This window comes from Medicago sativa, chromosome 6 (genome assembly GCF_051527215.1).
Source record: "Medicago sativa cultivar Bolivia chromosome 6, Bolivia_mono, whole genome shotgun sequence".
In the NCBI taxonomy this organism is placed as follows: domain Eukaryota; kingdom Viridiplantae; phylum Streptophyta; class Magnoliopsida; order Fabales; family Fabaceae; genus Medicago; species Medicago sativa.
Window position 1 is genome coordinate 59905606 of NC_140754.1, and position 19487 is coordinate 59925092.

The window sequence follows — 19487 nt, forward strand, 5'->3', positions numbered from 1 at the left end:
ACTTTATCCCAAATCAATTTTTAATTGTAAAATGCATTAAACACCTTTGGGCAGGAAACTACATGTTACAATTAAAAACATTCATCAAACTACAAAAGGAAATTTCATCAATCAATCAATAGAGGCGGTCCCACTTTGTTGGTAACGACCTATATCAACGCAAGAAATTCTTTTTGCATAGGAATCATTTGCTCTTGTCAAAATATGACACAGAAAAATTATGCATCATTTAAAGGCATCTAAACTGGTCAATATCGTTTCAATTTGCATTCATCGTAATTTTGTTTGATATGATGCGGTAGAATAGTACGTTAAAAGCACATAAAAGAAAATCAACATATAATTATGTGCTATCTTTTGTAAGAGTACTATTACCGCTAAACTCATAATCTCATTAACAAGTAATGATTTAAATCAATTACCTACGCAGCGGAAATCTATGAGACTCAAAAAGTGTAATCAATTCTCCTTGTATGTAGAGTCATTAAGCTTCGATGGCTTAGAGAAAATTCCGCACAATTTGGCATATTGTCATCTCAATTGGTTCATAATTCAACAACAAACCAATATAACAAAAGAAAGACTCTCATAATACATCAATAGAATACAAGGATAACAGTTTTTGATTGCCTTCAGAATTGCTCGAAAATTATCTTTTATGATATTCCCCAATTGAGCATTCAAATAAGAACAAGGCAACATATAATTTAATAATTATGAATTCATATACATTGATATTTGGTGCTATGATTGATAAAATTGAGTGTAAAGTAATTTCACAAATACAAATCCTTTTGAAAATGCAAAATTTGATCCATAAAATATTAATCATGGTGTTTCCTTCCGGACTTGAGATAAAATAAAACTATGCATGATGGAATATTCATATAATAATCATGCCAATATTTATTCACATTAGATGCACATGCACAATGAATCACAACATGTGAAATTTGTTTCAAAAACCACAAACCTTATGTCAACAGAAACAAATATAACATCAATTTTTAGAGACAAAAACAACATCAAAAGGAGTATATGACCGATAAAATGCATGCTTCAAATTGTTGCTGGATTCACACACAGATAGACAGAGGAAAGTCAACCCATCAAGATTAAGAAAATAATAAAATAAATAGCCTTATAAGCCAACCAATCAAATTGCTGCCATTCAATCTTGAAATTAATTCAACTTTGCAAAACCTTCACCAATTTACTTTAATCTAATTTAAAGGTAAAAGAATTTGGCAAAATTTACCGTTCAATATAAAAAACATAAGATTCTCAATAAATACAATTATTGGTTCTTTTTTTTTTTTTGAAGGAACAATTTTGGTTCTTATTATTAGAAAGTAACAATAATAAAAATAATTAGGGAACGGACGTAACCCCTAAAACCATGCTCATCGCACAAACGGCGAACATAAAGCACCAGCAGAACATGTAAAACTTGATCAAATAATATTAAACAAAATTTTGTTGAACAAAATTCCCATGCGGCATATATAAAACAAAAACAAAAGGTTGCAAATTTCATTACGGTTGCCGCACCCAAAAATTTCATACGAACCAGAATTAGGGTTGCAAATTTCATTACGGTTGCAGACAAAATTCAAAATTCAACCGAAACAAAATCCAGAATATGAACATAGTCATACGAACTTGGTTGATACATATAACTTAAAAAATTAAGGAATATTTGGAAAGCAAATTTAATCCATGAAAAGGAAAACCACGGTATCAACTAACAGTGATTTCAAGAATCAAATAGAACCGATAAATTCTAAACCAAAACTTGAATAACTCCAAACTAAAAGGTGGTTAAACGAGAGGGCATAGTACAATAAAAATAATTCTGTTGATTTGTTTATAAGCAAAAGCAAAAACCCAAAACCACCGAGATCAATTTGTTTATATGAACCAAAGGAATAGCCAAAACAAAATAAGCCACCTTTATTGTTACAAAAAAAATTCCCGATAATCCAAATTTAAAATTAGGGTTCTAAATCATATAACAGTAGCTCTGATACCACATGTAAGAATTAAATCAACATGATCGAGTTATTATATGAAATTAGAACACATTTACTTGGAAAGCTTGATTATCGGATTCGCCGAGATTTGAGACAAGAGTCTTCCTTTGCCTTTCACATGCTCCGGACTTGGGGTTTTCAATGGGGCAAACCACTCATATAATAGTAGCTCTGATACCACATGTAAGAATTAAATCAACATGATCGAGTTATTATATGAAATTAGAACACACTTACTTGGAAAGCTTGATTATCGGATTCGCCGAGATTTGAGACAAGAGTGTTTCTTTGCCTTTCACATGCTCTGGACTTGGGGTTTTCAATCGGGCAAACCACTAATGAGCAGAATAGTCAGAGTGATGGCAAAGGGGACCTAGCCTCTCTATTTATAACCGTGCAACCCTAGGCACCACCCATCATGGGCCTAGTGTTTGGGCCTACACTATGTTTCTACACAAATCAGATTAAGTGCCCAAAAGCCCAATATTTATTGATCACTTTTATTAGGGCCTAAGCATCATCAAATGGATCACAACATCAGTCCGTTTTTATTAAAATCAGAACCAACAATTGATTGTAGCCCACAAAATATTAGAAGAAATTATAACATAGAGAGCTGCCACAGTTTACTTGATCTAGCGAGAGCCACTCAGAAAATAAAAGTCTTGGTAATGAGATCTGACAAACATCATTGGCTGTGTTATAATTCTTTGAAATAGATTGAACAGATTGATAAGACTGTCTCTTCTTGCTTGCATGTTTTGGAAGAGATTCATGGAGTATGAATCGAATCACTTCTAGCGTTGAGCGGAATTTTTGGTATGAAGATATATGTGTAGAATACTATATAAATTATACAAAATGTTAGTTGCGATACAATGCCAAGATTATTGAATATATAATATGGAGAAATTAAAAAAAAATCATGTTATTTTTTTTCTAAAAATATTTGGAGCGATGTCTTACAACATCACACATTCTGTTGTTATCCCTTTTGCTCATTTCCATTGTCCAGTTCCTTGCTCTTTCAACGATTTTAAATATTTGAAGTTCAAGTGGAGTACTAATATCCTCATTTTTTTTTGGATCATAATTCCTTGGGGAGGGTTGCAAGTATCTGTTGAAAAACAACCATAATAATGTTATATGATATGATTTTCAAACTTTATTTTACAATAATTTCTAAATAAAAACAAGTAAAAGAAAAATAATAACTTTCTGAAGTTTTCATCAGTTTGTTACAAATTCCTTTCAAAAGAGTGTATTAAAATATTCTAAATTCAACATCAAATGAAAAGTTGTTTCGGATACATTTTCTTGAAAATCGTTTTTGATAACTTTTTTTAATTGATTTTTATTTTTGTAAACAAATACAAAACAACTTCTATCTTTAAGAAAAACTTAAAATATTAATCTTTAAATTATTGAGCATCAAAATAACTTTTTAATAATATGTAAAAGTAATTATATATTTATAGGAGATATAGTACAGGGTGTACTTGAACTGTTATAGGTTCAACACCCAGGAAAAAAATACAAATAGACAAAGAGATGCAAAGATAAGGAAAAGACCGACAAAGCGGCCTAAGAGATACAAAAAGCACAAAAACACACATCACCAGGAAAAACTCGTATAAACCAAATGAATCAGGAACAAACACGAAATTCAATATTCGAAAAAAGCTGAAACATAACCACAAAGCATTCAAAAGTTATTTTAATATAATTAATACCAGGAAAAACTCCTATAAACCAAATGAATCAGGAACAAACACGAAACTCAATATTCGAAAAAAAGTTAATACATAACCACAAAGCATTCAAAAGTGATTTTGAGATTATTTCGTAGAGATTTTAGGAAAAAGACAAATAAAATTAGAATTATAAAAATAGACATAATTAAAATAATTTTCAAGAGCTAATCAAAATAATTTTCATTTATAACATAAATTTTCTTCAAATTTATTAAAAAAAAAAACATATGCAGATAAAATTAAAAAATTGAAAAGGATTTTTTTTTAATAGTCTTAAACAAAAGTATCATTAGTACCATGATTACCCTTTCGATTACCATACTTATATCGTAACAATAATGAGGAAGATCAAAAGAACATGAGATCGGTTTTCTCCTGACGTTTTTAATCTTCCGCCCCCTTTTCTTTTCCTCCACCTATAATATGTGTGATGTTATTATAGGTGGAGGAAAAGAAAAGGGGGCGGAAGATTAAAAACGTCAGGACCAAACCGATCTCATGTTCTTTTGATCTTCCTCATTATTGTTATGATTTAAGTATTGTCATTGAAAGGGTAAGCATGGTACTAATGATAATTTTGTTTAAGATGATTGGAAGAAAAAAAAACCTTTTCAATTTTTTAATTATATCTGTGAATGTTTTTTTTTATTAAATTTGAAGAAAAACTCAGGACTGAAAAGGTGAAAAGTACAAATTTCTTATTGAAAAGACAAAATAAAGATGAGTTCAGATCAATAGTAATGAGAGAGATAGCGGAGAAGGATGATTAAGTAGAGAAGATTAGCACTAGCTGATTAGATCCATATAAAATGAATATATGTGTTAAGAGACAAAAAAATTGAATTTTTTAAAATAAATAAAAAAGATAATATAGATCTGAGAAATATATATTCATATATCAATAAGAGTAAAATTTATTGTTCTAACATAAATTATTCGTAATAAGGAAAAATTAAGATATGTGTATTGATATATATGACAAAAAATGATCGTAAATCAACTTGAGGATTAGATATTGATGATATACCTTTGGTACTTCGTCGATTTGATTTTTGAGAGATAAGATTGTTTTCATAAGAGCATTGTCATCGTCTTCTTCAAATTCACCTGTTGTTATCAAACCTAGATCGGATCTGTTAGTTAGGCCAATTGGATCATACATTGAGAACATATTCAAGCTATTTAAGTTGGTTGACTTGATCAAATAGATTTTGGATGAATCAAATAAGAGATCGTCAATGTATTCAATGAGGAAGTAAAATTTTTTATAAATTATTTGTAAACGTAGATACATAGGACAATAGGAAGGAAAAAAAATTATGAAGATAAAAAAAAGAAGAGAACACCATAAGAAACAAAGAAGAACCACAATGGAGAAATATAAGATGGAATGAAGAGGCGACATCCTTTATATAAAACAAGAAATGGGGAGCGAGATGTGGAATTAGGGTTAAGACTTGGGCTTGGGCCTAGGTAAGTTTCATGCAATAGGTAGACACAAGTGAAAATTGCTCCTTAGGCTTCCTTTTTTCTCCCAGCAACCCCTAAAAGACCAAAATATCCCAAATGGCAACTAGCTTTTATTATGTACGCAACAGTATTTAACTATTGTTCATACAACGACTGTCAAGTAACACTAAGTCTGATCTTTGTTAACTGCCGTTGAGCTCAGTTAGGCATCAACAACACTTATGTTTTGGATATAGGAAACAAAAAGGCGTCTTAACACCTCTAACTCATAAACGCAATTCTAGAAGCAGTACAATAAATTCAGCAACAATACTCGCTCGTAAACAAGAGACTTCCCAATGCTTAAGCACAATTGCTTAAGACGATACGCTGCTCAATCACATCTGACTGAGACTTCCTAGGTGCTCAAAGTTTCACCAAGAGACTTATATGCTCAAGCACATAAGCAAGAGATTTTCTAAAATGTTTGCCCCAATTGCAAACAAGTTAATTTGTTCTTACACTTTTTCTAACTAGTGAGTATAAACTGAATATATGAACAGACTCACTCCTTAAGATTTCTAAGATATAAACATTGAAAATAAATCCTAAGTGTCGTGTGCTATTTGATTTCACAGAGTTTTGGCATAGAAAAATAACAGAGTCTTGTTGCTTCTTCTTCTTCTTCTTCTTCTTCTTCTTCTTCTTCTTCTTCTTCTTCTTCTTCTTCTTCTTCTTCTTCTTCTTCTTCTTCTTCTTCTTCTTCTTCTTCTTCAGGTCTTCAACTCCTTTTATAGGCAATGATTTGAGAGACGTTGGAGAAGAGTGCCAACGCATATAGAGTCGTTGTGAAGCTTTGATCACGAACGTTAGCCCTTTGCCTAATATGGATAATCCGGTTGGAAAGTTTTTTGAATTTCCTTTGCTAAAAGAATAATTATTCGTTCCCGATGTCCTTTGTTTGGTTGTACACCTAGATAGAAGAAGACAAAAGAACTGCTCTATCAGATGCTGTTATAGAAACAACTCACAGAATAAGACAAAAGCTTAAGTGAATTATGGGTCCCTCAGATCTAAGTAGCCAGTCTTATTTTGTGTCTGATGTCCTTCACAAAAACTGTGGAGATCACTCCCCAGCTTCTGTGACGCATCCTTCTTTTAAGTACATTGACTTCTGGTTGACCTTTTAGTAGATCTTCCACCATAGTCTTCTAAGCTTCCCAATCTGTTTTTGATGCTCTTTATAAGTTCCTTCTTCATGATAAGTAGATCATGCACACTTGAACATATGTTAGTATACCAATTGTTCTTCAATACTTTCTTATCATCCAAACCCAAGAGAAATTGTATGAACCATTCTTGTTCTAACAGAAGTGTTACTTTCATCTTGAATGATAGGGAGTAAATTTTGTTTAGGGAAGGAAGAGGATGAAGAAGTAGAATCTAAGTTTTAACCACTAAAAACTGATCATCCAATCTTGTCAAAAACTACATGATTTGATCTTCATTTCTATGATTTTTAGGAACATGCGTTGTTTCACAACGTCACGTGAAATTCTGGTACGTAGTGGACGTATGACCTATAAGATGTACGGGACACCAGGAATGTCTTACGCAATTTCCTGGACACATATTTATGACAACGCAAGACAATAAACAATGATAAAGTAAACTGCATGGAAAAAACACAGGATATTTGGTAACCAAGTATGACGCAACGTCGCCTACGTCTCGAGGCATGCATGCCGAGAAAGGAAATCCACTATAATAATTTTGGTTCGTAGACTTATATGATCAAACCTTGATCAATGCCTTGACACCTAACCACTATCTGTGAATTTCTATCTAAGATTCCCCTTAGATTTGAGATCCCATCTCACTTTCTCTAGATCACACAACCCGTGGTTTCGACAATGATTACAATCAAATAGGAGAGACACTCCAATAAACAAAACCTACTCTTGCGAAAAGCACTAGAGCGATTGACAAATACAACTCAACTAAACATTCCAGCTCCATGCATCAAAGCGATACAAAGAGAGGCTCCTAAATAAAAAGGATAGTCATGAAACCTTAATTGACTCTTTTCTCATATGACAACTTCATTAGTCTTCAGACGGTTTTGAATCTTCCTTTATATAGCCAGAGAATGCACGGGCTTCTTCTTTAAATAGGCTATACATTACATTTGATCCAATAGAGTCTTCAACTACAATCTTATAAAATCAAATATAATGTTTCCTAAAATGTTTAGGACATTAAAAACTAAAACATGACAATGCACAAACTGACATAAGCAGCTTCTAAAAACACATGCCTCTTGGAGCACAGGTTAGGTGAATCATATCTTCAATCAAATCTTCAGAGATGTCACGTCAAAACCAAATCTTCCAAGAACGCGAGATAAAGCACTTCACCTTATGCTAAGATGTTGTACTTACATGTCTAGGACATATTGTCCAACATCTTTATAGAACTTCTTGTTTAACAAAATACAGCCAACACAATATAAAAACCCAACAATCTCCCCCTTTGGAAAATTTTGGCTAACACAATATAGATACCTTTTTCAGTTCAACATAGAACACATCTTGAAAGAAAGAAAAAAAAAAAGACTTCGTCAACGCTACTCCAAAAGGAATCTTCTAATGAAAATAACGCACAAGTGGAAAACTTCACGAAAAACATCAGAGGCTTACTACAGCAGAAATTGGAAATATCCAACCTCAAAGAAAACTTCAAACACATAGGGAGACTTAAACTCAACAAAAATTACATATTCAATGAGAAATAAACTACCACACAAATAACATACCCAGGGAGAAATAAACTCCCACAAAAATAACATACTCAGAGAGAAATAAACTCCCACAAAAATAACATACTCAGAGAGAAATAAACTCCCACAAAAATACTTCATAAGAGAGAAATAAACTCCCACACAATAAAATGTCTTGAACATCATGCACGACATCAGCCTAACAAAAAACACACATGCATTCATACCCAAAACAAAATAAATGTTAGGTCTTCAAGACACACATCACTAGCACATATCATCATGGCATATCATCAGGCACTCCCCCTAAATGGAAGATCTTCAGAGAAGTCATATAAGTATATACTACTTCCCCTAAATTACTTCATGCATAAAAAAATACTACTACTCCTTCTTTTTAGCAGAACTTGGCTAACATCCAGTTGTATTAAATAAAATAGTAGAACATCATAGCATATAAGTATCAGGAGTAGTAGCTATTACAAACCATAGTACATAAATGCACAAATTATCCAAGGCAAAGGCCCATAAAACAAAAACATATGTAATCAACAAGAAAAAAAGGAAAATCAAAAGTCAACAATAATATTTGTATCATCATTCTCATTACCCTCATCCCAAACAATGTCCTTATCACCCTCTTCCTCAGTCAGGTCCTTAATCACATTATCCAAACTGATATTCCTCATGGTGCAAGTCATGATGGTCTCATCCAAAGCTTTGGATGTATCCATGAGCTCAACAACAATAGCCTCCCTTAAAGTTGAACTTCCAGCTTCCATTCCAGAGGGCTTCAGTAGTCTTCACAAGGTTTTGAGTCTTCCTCTATATAGTCAGAGAATGCGTGGGCTTCTTCTTCAAACGGGCTAAGAAATACAGCTGATTCAATAGAGTCTTCAGCTACAATATCCTAGAAGCAAATATAAAGCTTCCAAAAATGTTTAGGACATTAAAAACTAAAACACGACAAAGCACAACTGACTAAAGCAGCTTCTAGAAACACACGCCTCTTGGATAACAAGTTACATGAATCATATCTTCAATTAAATCTTTAAAGATCTCACCTATAAACCAAATCTTTCTATAACGCGAAATAAAGCACTTCACCATATGATAAGATGTCGCACTTACATGTCTAGGTCATCTGGTCCAACATATTGCTAGAATTCTTGTTTTAACAAGGTGCAGCCAACACAATATAAAAACGCAACAACATGGATTAAAACAAATATAATTGGGAATTGGACGATGTGATGAGAATTCTTCCCAAAGTGCTATCAACTCAGGTAATCAAGCACAAATTTTGTACCTGGTTTCAAGTTACAGATAGAATAACATAAAGTAGCAATGCAAATACGATCAATCTTGCTGAAACGTTCATGAAGATCTTGCCAAACATCAAATGCAGAATCATAGTAGACAATAGTCTGATCTATAGAATCATATACATAATTGATGATCAAAGACTGAACTAAACGACTACAACGCTCCCAAGCATTGTGATTCAGATCTTGGATATCAGGAACATGAATAGTACCATTGATGAACCCTAATTTGTTCTTTGCTCAAAAGGCATGTTCCATAGATCGCTTCCAAGCGAGGTATCTAGAACCATTGAACTTAGGAGAAAAGATTAAAGAATTGGGACCTTCATTTGGATGAACGGAGAATGCAAAATCAGTATCTTGTTGAAGATGTCCAAGAACTGCTATTGGAGGCATGATGAAAATGAAGAAGAAATGAAAGAAAAACGATGATCGATGAACAAGAAATGAAGAAATTCACACAAATGCAATGTGAAAATCATAAGAAGAAGATGAAAAAGAAGACTTAAGGATCAATTCAAGGTGAAGTCAATTGAATTGAAAAACAGAGGTTCACGACAAAGCAAAAATGGAATGCAGAATTTGCAATCGCAAGTAAGAAATCAAGGAGAAAACGATCCAAGAAGATGAACAACGAAGAAGGTGCAACGGAACACGGTTAGAGGATCGTGACAACCTTTCTTACTTTGGGTAAAGGCGTGTGATACCATATTAGGAAACAGGGAAAAGAATTGATAGTGAATTTTCATTGTTGAATCAAGTGTTACAAGAAGTGTGTGTGTGTCTATATATATATATATATATATATATATATATATATATATATATATATATATATATATATATATATATATGCAAGTGCACCATAAGCTAACAAATGCTATAGAGTAGCTAAGTAAACTATGGTTAGGTAACATGGGTTGCAAGTAAAGGTGGATCCGTAGTGTATTTCTCTTCTTTCTTTTTATCATGTAATAATATAAATTCATCATACCATAATAATTGTCTAACTAATATTTACAGGTAGTAAAAAAAAGTTCAAGACAACATGACATTCATGAACTCCTTAACTTTTACAAAGTTTACACGAGCATACAGAAACAACTTTCAAAGAACAACAATAACCACAAAAATGAAATACACTTGTATCCTACTGAATTTATTTTAATTGGACACACGTATTTTTAAACAATTTGAAAAATAACTTTATACTACCCTTTTTTGTTTAGGGGATATATAATTACTAACTTGACGGGTTCTATGGTGGGAGACCTTGATAGGTGGTCAACGGTAGAGTAATACATCAAATCAAACTATAATAATGATCGACGATGCATCTGAAGAGTGAAAAAATTGTTTTCTTCTTCATTCTTAAGAATGAGACAATGACCTGATTGATGTGATTTGACTAAAGCAAGTAAAATGAATATGAGTTGAGTTTTGAGGGATGCGTCTTTATTTTATGTTGCTTTTGTGGAACCAAAGCCAATCAAGTCAATGTTGTAAGGATGGGAAAGACGGTGAGCTTCTTTTTCCGGTAGGCATTGTTGTAATTTGAAACGATTTTTAAATACAAAGTCCATATTAATCATCTATCAAAATGATCCACCATAGATCGCCCTGCAAATTATTCCACCTTAATGAGCACTCTTGTAAACTTCTTCTTCATACATACATTGCATCATTGTTCAGATAGTGGATCAATTCATTTTCATCCACTTGATTTGATAACTGATCCAGTGAGTAGTACACCTCAGTATCTAGATTTTGAATTAAACTATCATGATACTCTTCACCAAACTGCCCTTCTGGCATTTGAATAGCATTTTCTTGAAAAATTAAATTTTGATCATAGCCATTTTTCAAGACCAAAGAATCATCTGAATATAGAGAGTTGCCACAGTTTACTTGATCTAGTGAGAGCCACTCAGAAAATAAAAGTCTTGGTAATGAGCTCTGACAAACATCATTGGCAGTGTTATAATTCTTTGAAATGGAGTGATCAGAATGTGTTGTAGCTGTTGATTTGTTAATGTTTTCTAACAACACATATTTAGGATCTTGAATTTCATATTTTTGAGTTGAGAGTAAGGAGTCCATGGTATCTGAGCTTGAGCTAGCATATTGGATTTGATTATGAGATTCAATATCCTTACTTTTGACTTCTTTCTTTTTCAGATATGAATGCCAATAATTTTTAATCTCGTTGTCGGTCCTTCCTGGCAATTGTTGTGCAATCTGAGACCACCTGACCAATACAAGTTAAGCAGTTTTGAAAGATCTAAAATTAAGATATAGTTTGATTACCAGTATTATTCACGTAATATACATTGACCATATTTTTCAACTATTGTAAAGACAAATGATATTTCTTCATGTACTTTTAGTACAAATTATCATAGTTTATATTAAAACAAACTAGATTACTTTGGACGGAGGAAATATTAAATAGGAAGCTCATAGTAATATTTTTTTTTTTTTGGTAATACTACTAGTCGCTAATCTATTGGACTTTGTTTTTGAAGAGTTGAAAGAAATTAAATAAAGATGTCAAACATGTAGCATGTTAAAAGTGTCACCCCAAAAATAGCACATTTTCAACTCTCAACAAATTGATTATAAAAGTAGTGTTGATGTAATATCCTGCTTTTTATGATACGATGAATTACCTGACGACGATAGATTATTCGCGATTAAGACTAGGGGTAATTTGGTAAATGTTCATAGAAGGGCTATAAAAGGATTTTAGGTCCAAAATTCCTCATTATTCTCTTCACTTTCTCTCTCTAGGGTAAAGACATAAATTTTGCTCTCCCTTCTCTTTAAGAAATCGGTCCACTCTCTCACTCTTTGCTTGATCTTTGCTTCAAACTTCTCCAAGTTGGAATCCTTGCAAGAGTTGGTGTTTGTAGCAAACTTCTCAACTTGTTTTCTTGTTTGCTAGAGGTAGAGATAGTTAGGGTTTGGTTGTGTTGAAGCTTGGCACCCACTATAAACTTTCTAAAGGTGAGTTCTAAGTTAGATACTACCCAAGGGTTAGTGTGTTAATGCTTATGAGAGAGAGTACATGAACTTTTAGGGTTTACATAGTGATCTTGTTACCCCTTTCCATTGCTATGCTTTCTATACTTGTGTATGCTTGCTTCAAGACTGTTTTTCAGGTTTCCTATGGTTACTAGAGACACCATATGCCTTGGGTCACTTTGTGAAGAAGATTTTTGGCTTAAAACAACTTTTATACAGGTACTGATCTGCACTAACTCGCTACGACGAGCATGGAGCTCGCGAGGCGAGCATGAAGAGTAGAATGGGGTGGTTGCTCGCCCCCAAGCCCGCCAAGGCGAGTAGCTACTCGCCACTGCGAGTAAGCTCACTCGCAAGGCGAGTGAATGGTGGCTTCTGCCCTGTTTGCTCGTTTCATCTCTTTTGACGTACTTTGGTTCGGTTTTCGCTCATGCAACCTTCTATAAACGTAGACCCTTCATAACTAGTCCCCAAGGCATAGTTTTTTCTTTTTTAAATATTCTCTTGTAGGGTGAAGCAAGTATTTAATCGTATAGTAAAGCATGGCTTGTGGGAGATAAAACAAGGATTGATTGGGTAGCAAGCAAATATCTAGTAAGAGGGAGCAAACTAGAGCCTCGACTTAGTTGTCGAGAATTATAATGTTTAGCATGAATGTTTAAGTATGCGTAAGTTGCGAAGACTTTATTCTACGACTATGAACAAGATGAACATGTATGAGATTTACCTTGGGGGATCGATCAAGGATCCGAGGTAAAGGAATTAACTTGAATAGTTTAAGTCTTGGATTGATCGAGTTTTCATGGAATCTTCTTGATGTGGATTAGAGATGCATATGTTATATTATGAGACGTGATGTTACAAACTTTGTACTTATACTTCATTTGACAAACTTTGGTGTAATAATGTAACATAGAAACTTTGGGATGTTGTTGTACCTAAACTCTCGACTTAATGTCGTTTTCTATATTGTATAATTAATGTATCCAATATCAGTTTAGCGCACATTTTGAATATTCTAGACTCTTTCAAATAGGGCATTACAGTTGACTTTCTATTCCAAATTTGGGAACTGACCTGTGATTTTATGTTATTAAGTTTACACACAAACAAAAAAATAAAGAACATTTTTGCATATGGTGTATATGTGTGTATAGGATATAGATTTACCATCACATTTTGGGTGCTTCCATTTAAAACAAAGATAAATTCATATTACATCATATAAACCTTAGGTGTAAGCTCACTTTTAAAGAGTCTTAAAAAATTAATTTCGTAGCAAAATTATGATTATGGAGAAAGAATAGAGAAGTATATTGAAGTGTATGATATTTAATTGACTGTAAATTAATCATTGTATGTGATGGAAAAGTTTTAAAAAAATATATTCAGCTGTATTTGATTTGATTTAAGAAATTAAGGAATATTAGACCATATGTCCTTTCTTTGTACATTATGTTTAAAAAATGGGAATGCTAAGTCATGGTTTGACTCCTATCAATTTTTTCCTTTTATTAATTTTTAAATAGGAGCAAATTGCTTCTCTAATATTATTTTAAGTAGGAATTAGCTGGCACCAATTACATTATTTAATGTAAACCCATCGAAACAATTAAACGAGACAAAAGTGTTTTCTCTAACATGCATCATTTGCACTAATTACACCAACTACCCCTTGGGTTAAATATTAAATTGTAGTCATAATTATAATTATTATAATCATTAATAATAATAACAATAATAATTATTTCATGAATAAAATTACAAAATTACTACTTTTAGTTCAAATAACTTTTAGATTAAATTTATAGCACTAAAATTTTAAAAAAGTAAAAGTGAGGTTGTTCATCCTTACTTGTTGCCTAACATGTCGTGAAGGGTCATGATTTTATCTTCCTCATGTTTGCTGAGCATACCTCTCTTTAATCCTGGCCTCAGGTAGTTAATCCACCTTAGTCTGCAACTCTTTCCATTTCTTTGCAAGCCTGGTTGTTCAATGTACTATGTCAGCACCTCAACATTGGTTAAAAGTCCTAATATTGGATGAGATTAGTTTGAAAATGTGTTTATGAGTGGTTCTTCAAACACATATTTTTAGGTCTTATCTTATCAAATATGGCACTCTTAATAGCACTAAAGAGAGTAAATACAAACCCACCTTGTAGGAATTCTTTTTTTTTTTTTTTTTTCTTGTGAGCATATGCTTGTAATTGTCATCAAAATGTAGTTTTTATTTTTATTTTTTTAAAAACGTTAGGTTAATATTTTTAGTTTTTATGCCGAGGATGGAGATCGAACTCTTTAGATTGATAAGGGATTATAAATTGAAGAAAAAAAAAAAAAGAACCTTACCTGCCTTAATGGGGACAGAGCTCCAGCAGCTATGACCATGCTTCATTATATAATCACTGAGCTTGTTATCTTCTTCAGGTGACCATAATCCCTTTCTGTATTTTGATTTTGGTACTTTTTCTGCTAGATGAAATCCCATTTTGGTTTTTTTTCTTCTTTTTTCTGAGGATATTTCAGTTCAAATAGGTTTAGTTGAAAATTTGAGTTCCCAAAAAACTGGTATGAGCTACAGAGCGATCAAGCATAGATAAAGAAAGGAGGTAAGATATTTGGCTTATAAACAGTGCACAAGCATATTGGTATATATAATGGAATAAATAGTTATGATTGTACAATGTATTTGCATAACTTATTCCAGAAATGAGTTGAAACAAAAATAAATATACAATTTTAAATAAAAAAACTGAGAATGAAAAAGTTATTATTATTAATTGGAAAAACAATAAATAAAAATAATCATTTTACAATCATAGAGTTTGAACAATGTATAATATTGTTACAAAGCCAAACTCGTATTTGTTATTACTAAGCTGACATCTCATGTACAAATAAATGTATACTCCCTTTGTCTTATACAGTGTGATTTATTTGTATAAAAAATTTCTCTTCAAATGAACCACTCTTTTGGTTTTCAACGCAATATTAATTAATTATTTTAATTGTAATATCTAATTAATATTACGTGTATCACTTTAAAAATAGTATGTATTTTACTTTTACTTTTAAGGTAATGGTAAATACGACAATTGTTTTTTTTTTTTTAGTAAAAAAGGAGAATTAAATTAAAAAAGATAGAGATTCAGAAACAGGAGGGACAATAGACCTGACCCAGGTACAACCCAAACGGGTATACAACAATATAAATTATATATAGTGATCAACCTTAATCTATCCTAACAAAATTTCAATAACCACAGATGCAACTCAGCGAACCTGCGTACAGACGCTAAATCAGTTACAAAAAATATGAAAAGTGAACATCTGCAATAAACAATTAAGGTTGAAGTGATCGACCGCCAAAACAGCATCAAAATCCAAACGCCAACAACTCCCTTAACAAAACAGCAAGCATAAAGCTCTTTCAAGCAGGAAGTACCAACATGAAGGCCAACAAGACGACTTGAAACATGCAGATCTCAACAAATCTGGAAATATCTGAGAGTGTCGATGAAGTCAAGCCACCGAACACTTCCGGTTTCAAACAGACACGTAAGAACTCAGATCAAGAGATGAGTCCAATACGTTAGTAACCAGACTCCTACGGGTTTAACAGAATCCCTTTCGGGTTTTTGAAACCAAACCTCGTCAAAAATTGGCCACAAGTTTATAACCATCCATTCTTTGATCAAGAACGAAAGAAACAAGACATACCAAACATTCCTGTACCAAGGAAAACCAAACAGCCATCAACAAGGATCCAACGACACACCACGAAACAATGCCATCCAACCAAACGAAATAAAAACACCAAAACACGAAACAACCTTAACGATGACAGAAGCGTGCTCCTTCACCAACGGTGCGGGTGGAAAAAGTATGAAAAAATGAGAGAATCTAATCCAATAACCAAATCTGCCTCAAACCAAACAGAATCGCAAACCACCCTGCCAAACAAATTTGAGACAGAGAAAACCACCACGTCCCTGTAAACGATGGCGGGCTAAAAGGAAAGGCGATGAAAGAGGGTTAAACGTCAGGATCTACTGCCACTGAAGGAAAGAGAGCAACCTCATGTCCGAAAGGAACGGTGGTGCGGAGGAAAGAGAGCCTCGTTGCACCACCAACGATTTAAGCTACATGGCGGCGACAAATTTGGTTTTTGATAAGAGTAATTTAGTAAAAGTACATCTCTTACACTTGTACATTTTTGTGTGTGAAATGGTTAATTAGATAATTCATTATGCTATAAAGGAAATATAAATCAAGTGTAACAGTCCAGGTGGGTCCCGGCTAGGCACTGTACCCCCCGACACTGTTACTCACAAGCTTAATCACTACCCCCTCCTATAGTAGTGTTTTTGTAACACCCATACTAGACGTATCTAGAAAGTCTAGCATGTGCATTAGTTTAGTACAGGATACATTAAAATTTTACAACAATAACACTTCGAAGGAATATAATATACAACAAAGGTGTTCGTTCAATGATAATACAACTCATATTTTCTAAAGAATAATAAATGCATCCTTTAAAATCCACATCATCCAGCAGTGGGTACGAACGAACACTTGTCGCATCATCAATTCGGCTACTAGCTTGCTAATCCATCCTGATATCTGAAATAAATAAGGATTGGGATGAGACATAATGTCTCAGTGAGTTCCACCTAACCCTAGGCTATAGGCAACCACGGGGGAAACCTACGGTCACCACGTGTCTACAATACAACCTGCCGATTGATTATACGTGCGTGGGGACTTGCTTTCTTAGACGGCGGTGCTTGCTAGGGCCGTCTTAATATTCTTAACTTGTTATAGGCTTCTCTGCTATATGTGTCATGGCAGTGAAGGGGGAACTAAAACCGCATTGCCAAGAGTACACTCTAAGCATCAAGGCTCTCTTATATCTCTATCATGACACAATTCTAAACCGGACGATTAGGGGTAACTTAAGATCGTCATCGGCATATCTTTCTTTACTTGCTTCTACTAGCTTAATATATTGTATCTACAACATATCATCTCGCCTAGGCGAACAAAACAATGGGTTTCCCCACTGTGTTACTCGCCTAGGCGAGTAGAATTACTGGGGAGGTGAGCAGCAGCTCGCAGCTGCGAGTTGGGGGCGAGCAGGACCCCCTGTTCGGCCCTCTAGCTCGCCTCGCGAGTCATTTGCTCGCCGTGGCGAGCTGTGACAGTCCTGCAACCTCAAAATTGATATTTTTGACTTAAAAACCTTAACCCAAGCATCTCCAAGTGCTATGTGACCCTTAGGATCATTAGAAACCTGTAAAAACAGTCATGGAACAAGTGTACACAAGTATGGCAAGCATGGTAAGAAAAGGGCAACTATTCTTATATTTTAAAACCTTAGAATGCATAATATTACAAGAGAATCACATAATCCCAAAGGGTGGGAAACTATCTAAGGAACTCACATAAACAAAGCTTCACAAGGTCCTCTAGCTTCCAAGCATCATCACTACTTCACATCATAAAACCCTAGCTTGCTTCCAAAGCTCCAAGAATCACAATTCATGCTCTAACTCTTCAATCCAACTTCCAATCATCCTTCTTTTAATTCTTAACCATGGAGAACCATAGCTTGAACCATCTTCCAACACATTAAGAACCAAACCCTAACTCTTGATTCAACTCTTGAGGAGGTAAAGTAGTGAAATCACCCATTCCAAACTTCATGTTACTTCTTTGCTCCAAAATGAAACCATAACATGTACAAGATTAAGCTTCAAGCATCCCCTTCACTCAACACTAACAAACCCTAACTTCTTTGAATCCATTCTTGAGAGGAGAAATAGAGAAATCAAACTTAATCTAAGCTTCTTAGGGCTTAAGTGACCATAAGAGAACATTAATCAACGTAGATCAAGGTTAGAACAAATTCTTAGATGGTAGGAGAAGAGAGGATGGCATGGAAGAAGAGAGAAGGAGGAGAGAAAGCCTTAACCAAAAACTAGAGAGAGAAATGATGAGTGAAAATAAGATATTTTGGTGCCAATCCAAATAAATATCTCTTTTGGTGCGTAATTACCAATTTGCCCTTGTCTTAAACGTGCTACATCCGTCTCTGATACTTTACTCATGATTAGCCGACATCACATAATAAATATTAACTATTAACCACTTTCCATGAATTATTTCCTCTGGCACGATTAACCGATAATATACCGATACTAACAGGCGGGATATTACATTCTACCCTCCTTAAAAAAATTTCGTCCTCGAAATTTAGCAACCATCTAACAATCTCTGAGATTAAACTCGTCTTCTCTGATTTTCAGTTAAACAAAGTCTATTCGTACTCACTCCAAAGGGTTCGAAGCATATAACTCGTCCTCTTTCTTCATTCGCATATGTTTTATCTTGGTTTTTCGGGTGTCAAACATTGATTACGTTTGAACCTTTTTAACCTTTGATATCTCATTTTTTCTTGGGAAGGGAAAAAATAAGCAAAACCCTTGAGAATCGAGGTCCGGGAGTTGTTTTCGCTACGGGAAGGTGTTAGGAACCCATAACGACTATAGTATCCTATAGGAACCGTCTTTACTTTCAACGCGCGCGCTTTATTTTTAAATGCTATTTTGAAAGTGTTTATTTAAACCTAAGAGTTTTCTAAGTGAAGAATTGGAGGGAGAAGAAAGTGTTTGAATTTTTATTTTATTTGAATTGAAGGAATATTGGTTCCTTGCCTACGTACCCTTTTAAGGGATCAAATCCACCGTAGTTCTCTTCAAAAATGTTTTTGTTTTTGTTGGTTGATTTTAAGTTTGAAAATTGGAATTTTGAAAAATGAGAGAGAGAGGCCTCAAGGGCATAAGATTGTGAAATTGTGAGGTTTGATTAGTGATTTTGGAAAAAAGTCAAGTATGATTAATTTTCATTGAAATTTGATTAAGAAAATAAGGAGAAAATGCAAAGGAGTTTTGACTCCTATATTTTTTGGAAAAGGTTTTCAAGTGATGTCGTTCAAGTTTTTTTGAAAAACTGATTTTTCTAAGTGTAAATCCTAAGCATTCATATAAACATGCAATCCTAAACATACATCTAAACATGCATAACCTAAGCATACATCTAAAAATATCTATGTGAT

The 19487-nt window shown here is 33.6% G+C and overlaps 1 protein-coding gene across 1 annotated transcript; it reads right to left on the reverse strand.

The window, feature by feature from the left end:
• Nucleotides 1-10367: 10367 nt before the first annotated feature.
• LOC146916008 (transcription factor LAF1-like) lies at nucleotides 10368-15262 on the reverse strand. The gene is made up of 3 exons (XM_085718221.1): nucleotides 14717-15262; nucleotides 14220-14349; nucleotides 10368-11588 (listed from the first exon to the last, which is right to left on the reverse strand). The coding sequence occupies exons 1-3, from the start codon at nucleotides 14853-14855 to the stop codon at nucleotides 11006-11008; spliced, it is 852 nt and encodes a 283-aa protein (XP_085574347.1). The 5' UTR covers nucleotides 14856-15262; the 3' UTR covers nucleotides 10368-11005.
• Nucleotides 15263-19487: the final 4225 nt, after the last annotated feature.

Coding starts and splice junctions, on each gene's coding strand:
- LOC146916008 (XM_085718221.1), bottom strand. CDS start 14,855: ATGGGATTTCATCTAGCAGAAAAAGTACCAAAATCAAAATACAGAAAG. Junction 14,350..14,716: donor CTCTGTCCCCATTAAGGCAG/GTAAGGTTCTTT, acceptor TTGAACAACCAG/GCTTGCAAAGAAATGGAAAG. Junction 11,589..14,219: donor CACGACATGTTAGGCAACAA/GTAAGGATGAAC, acceptor TGTATTGGTCAG/GTGGTCTCAGATTGCACAAC.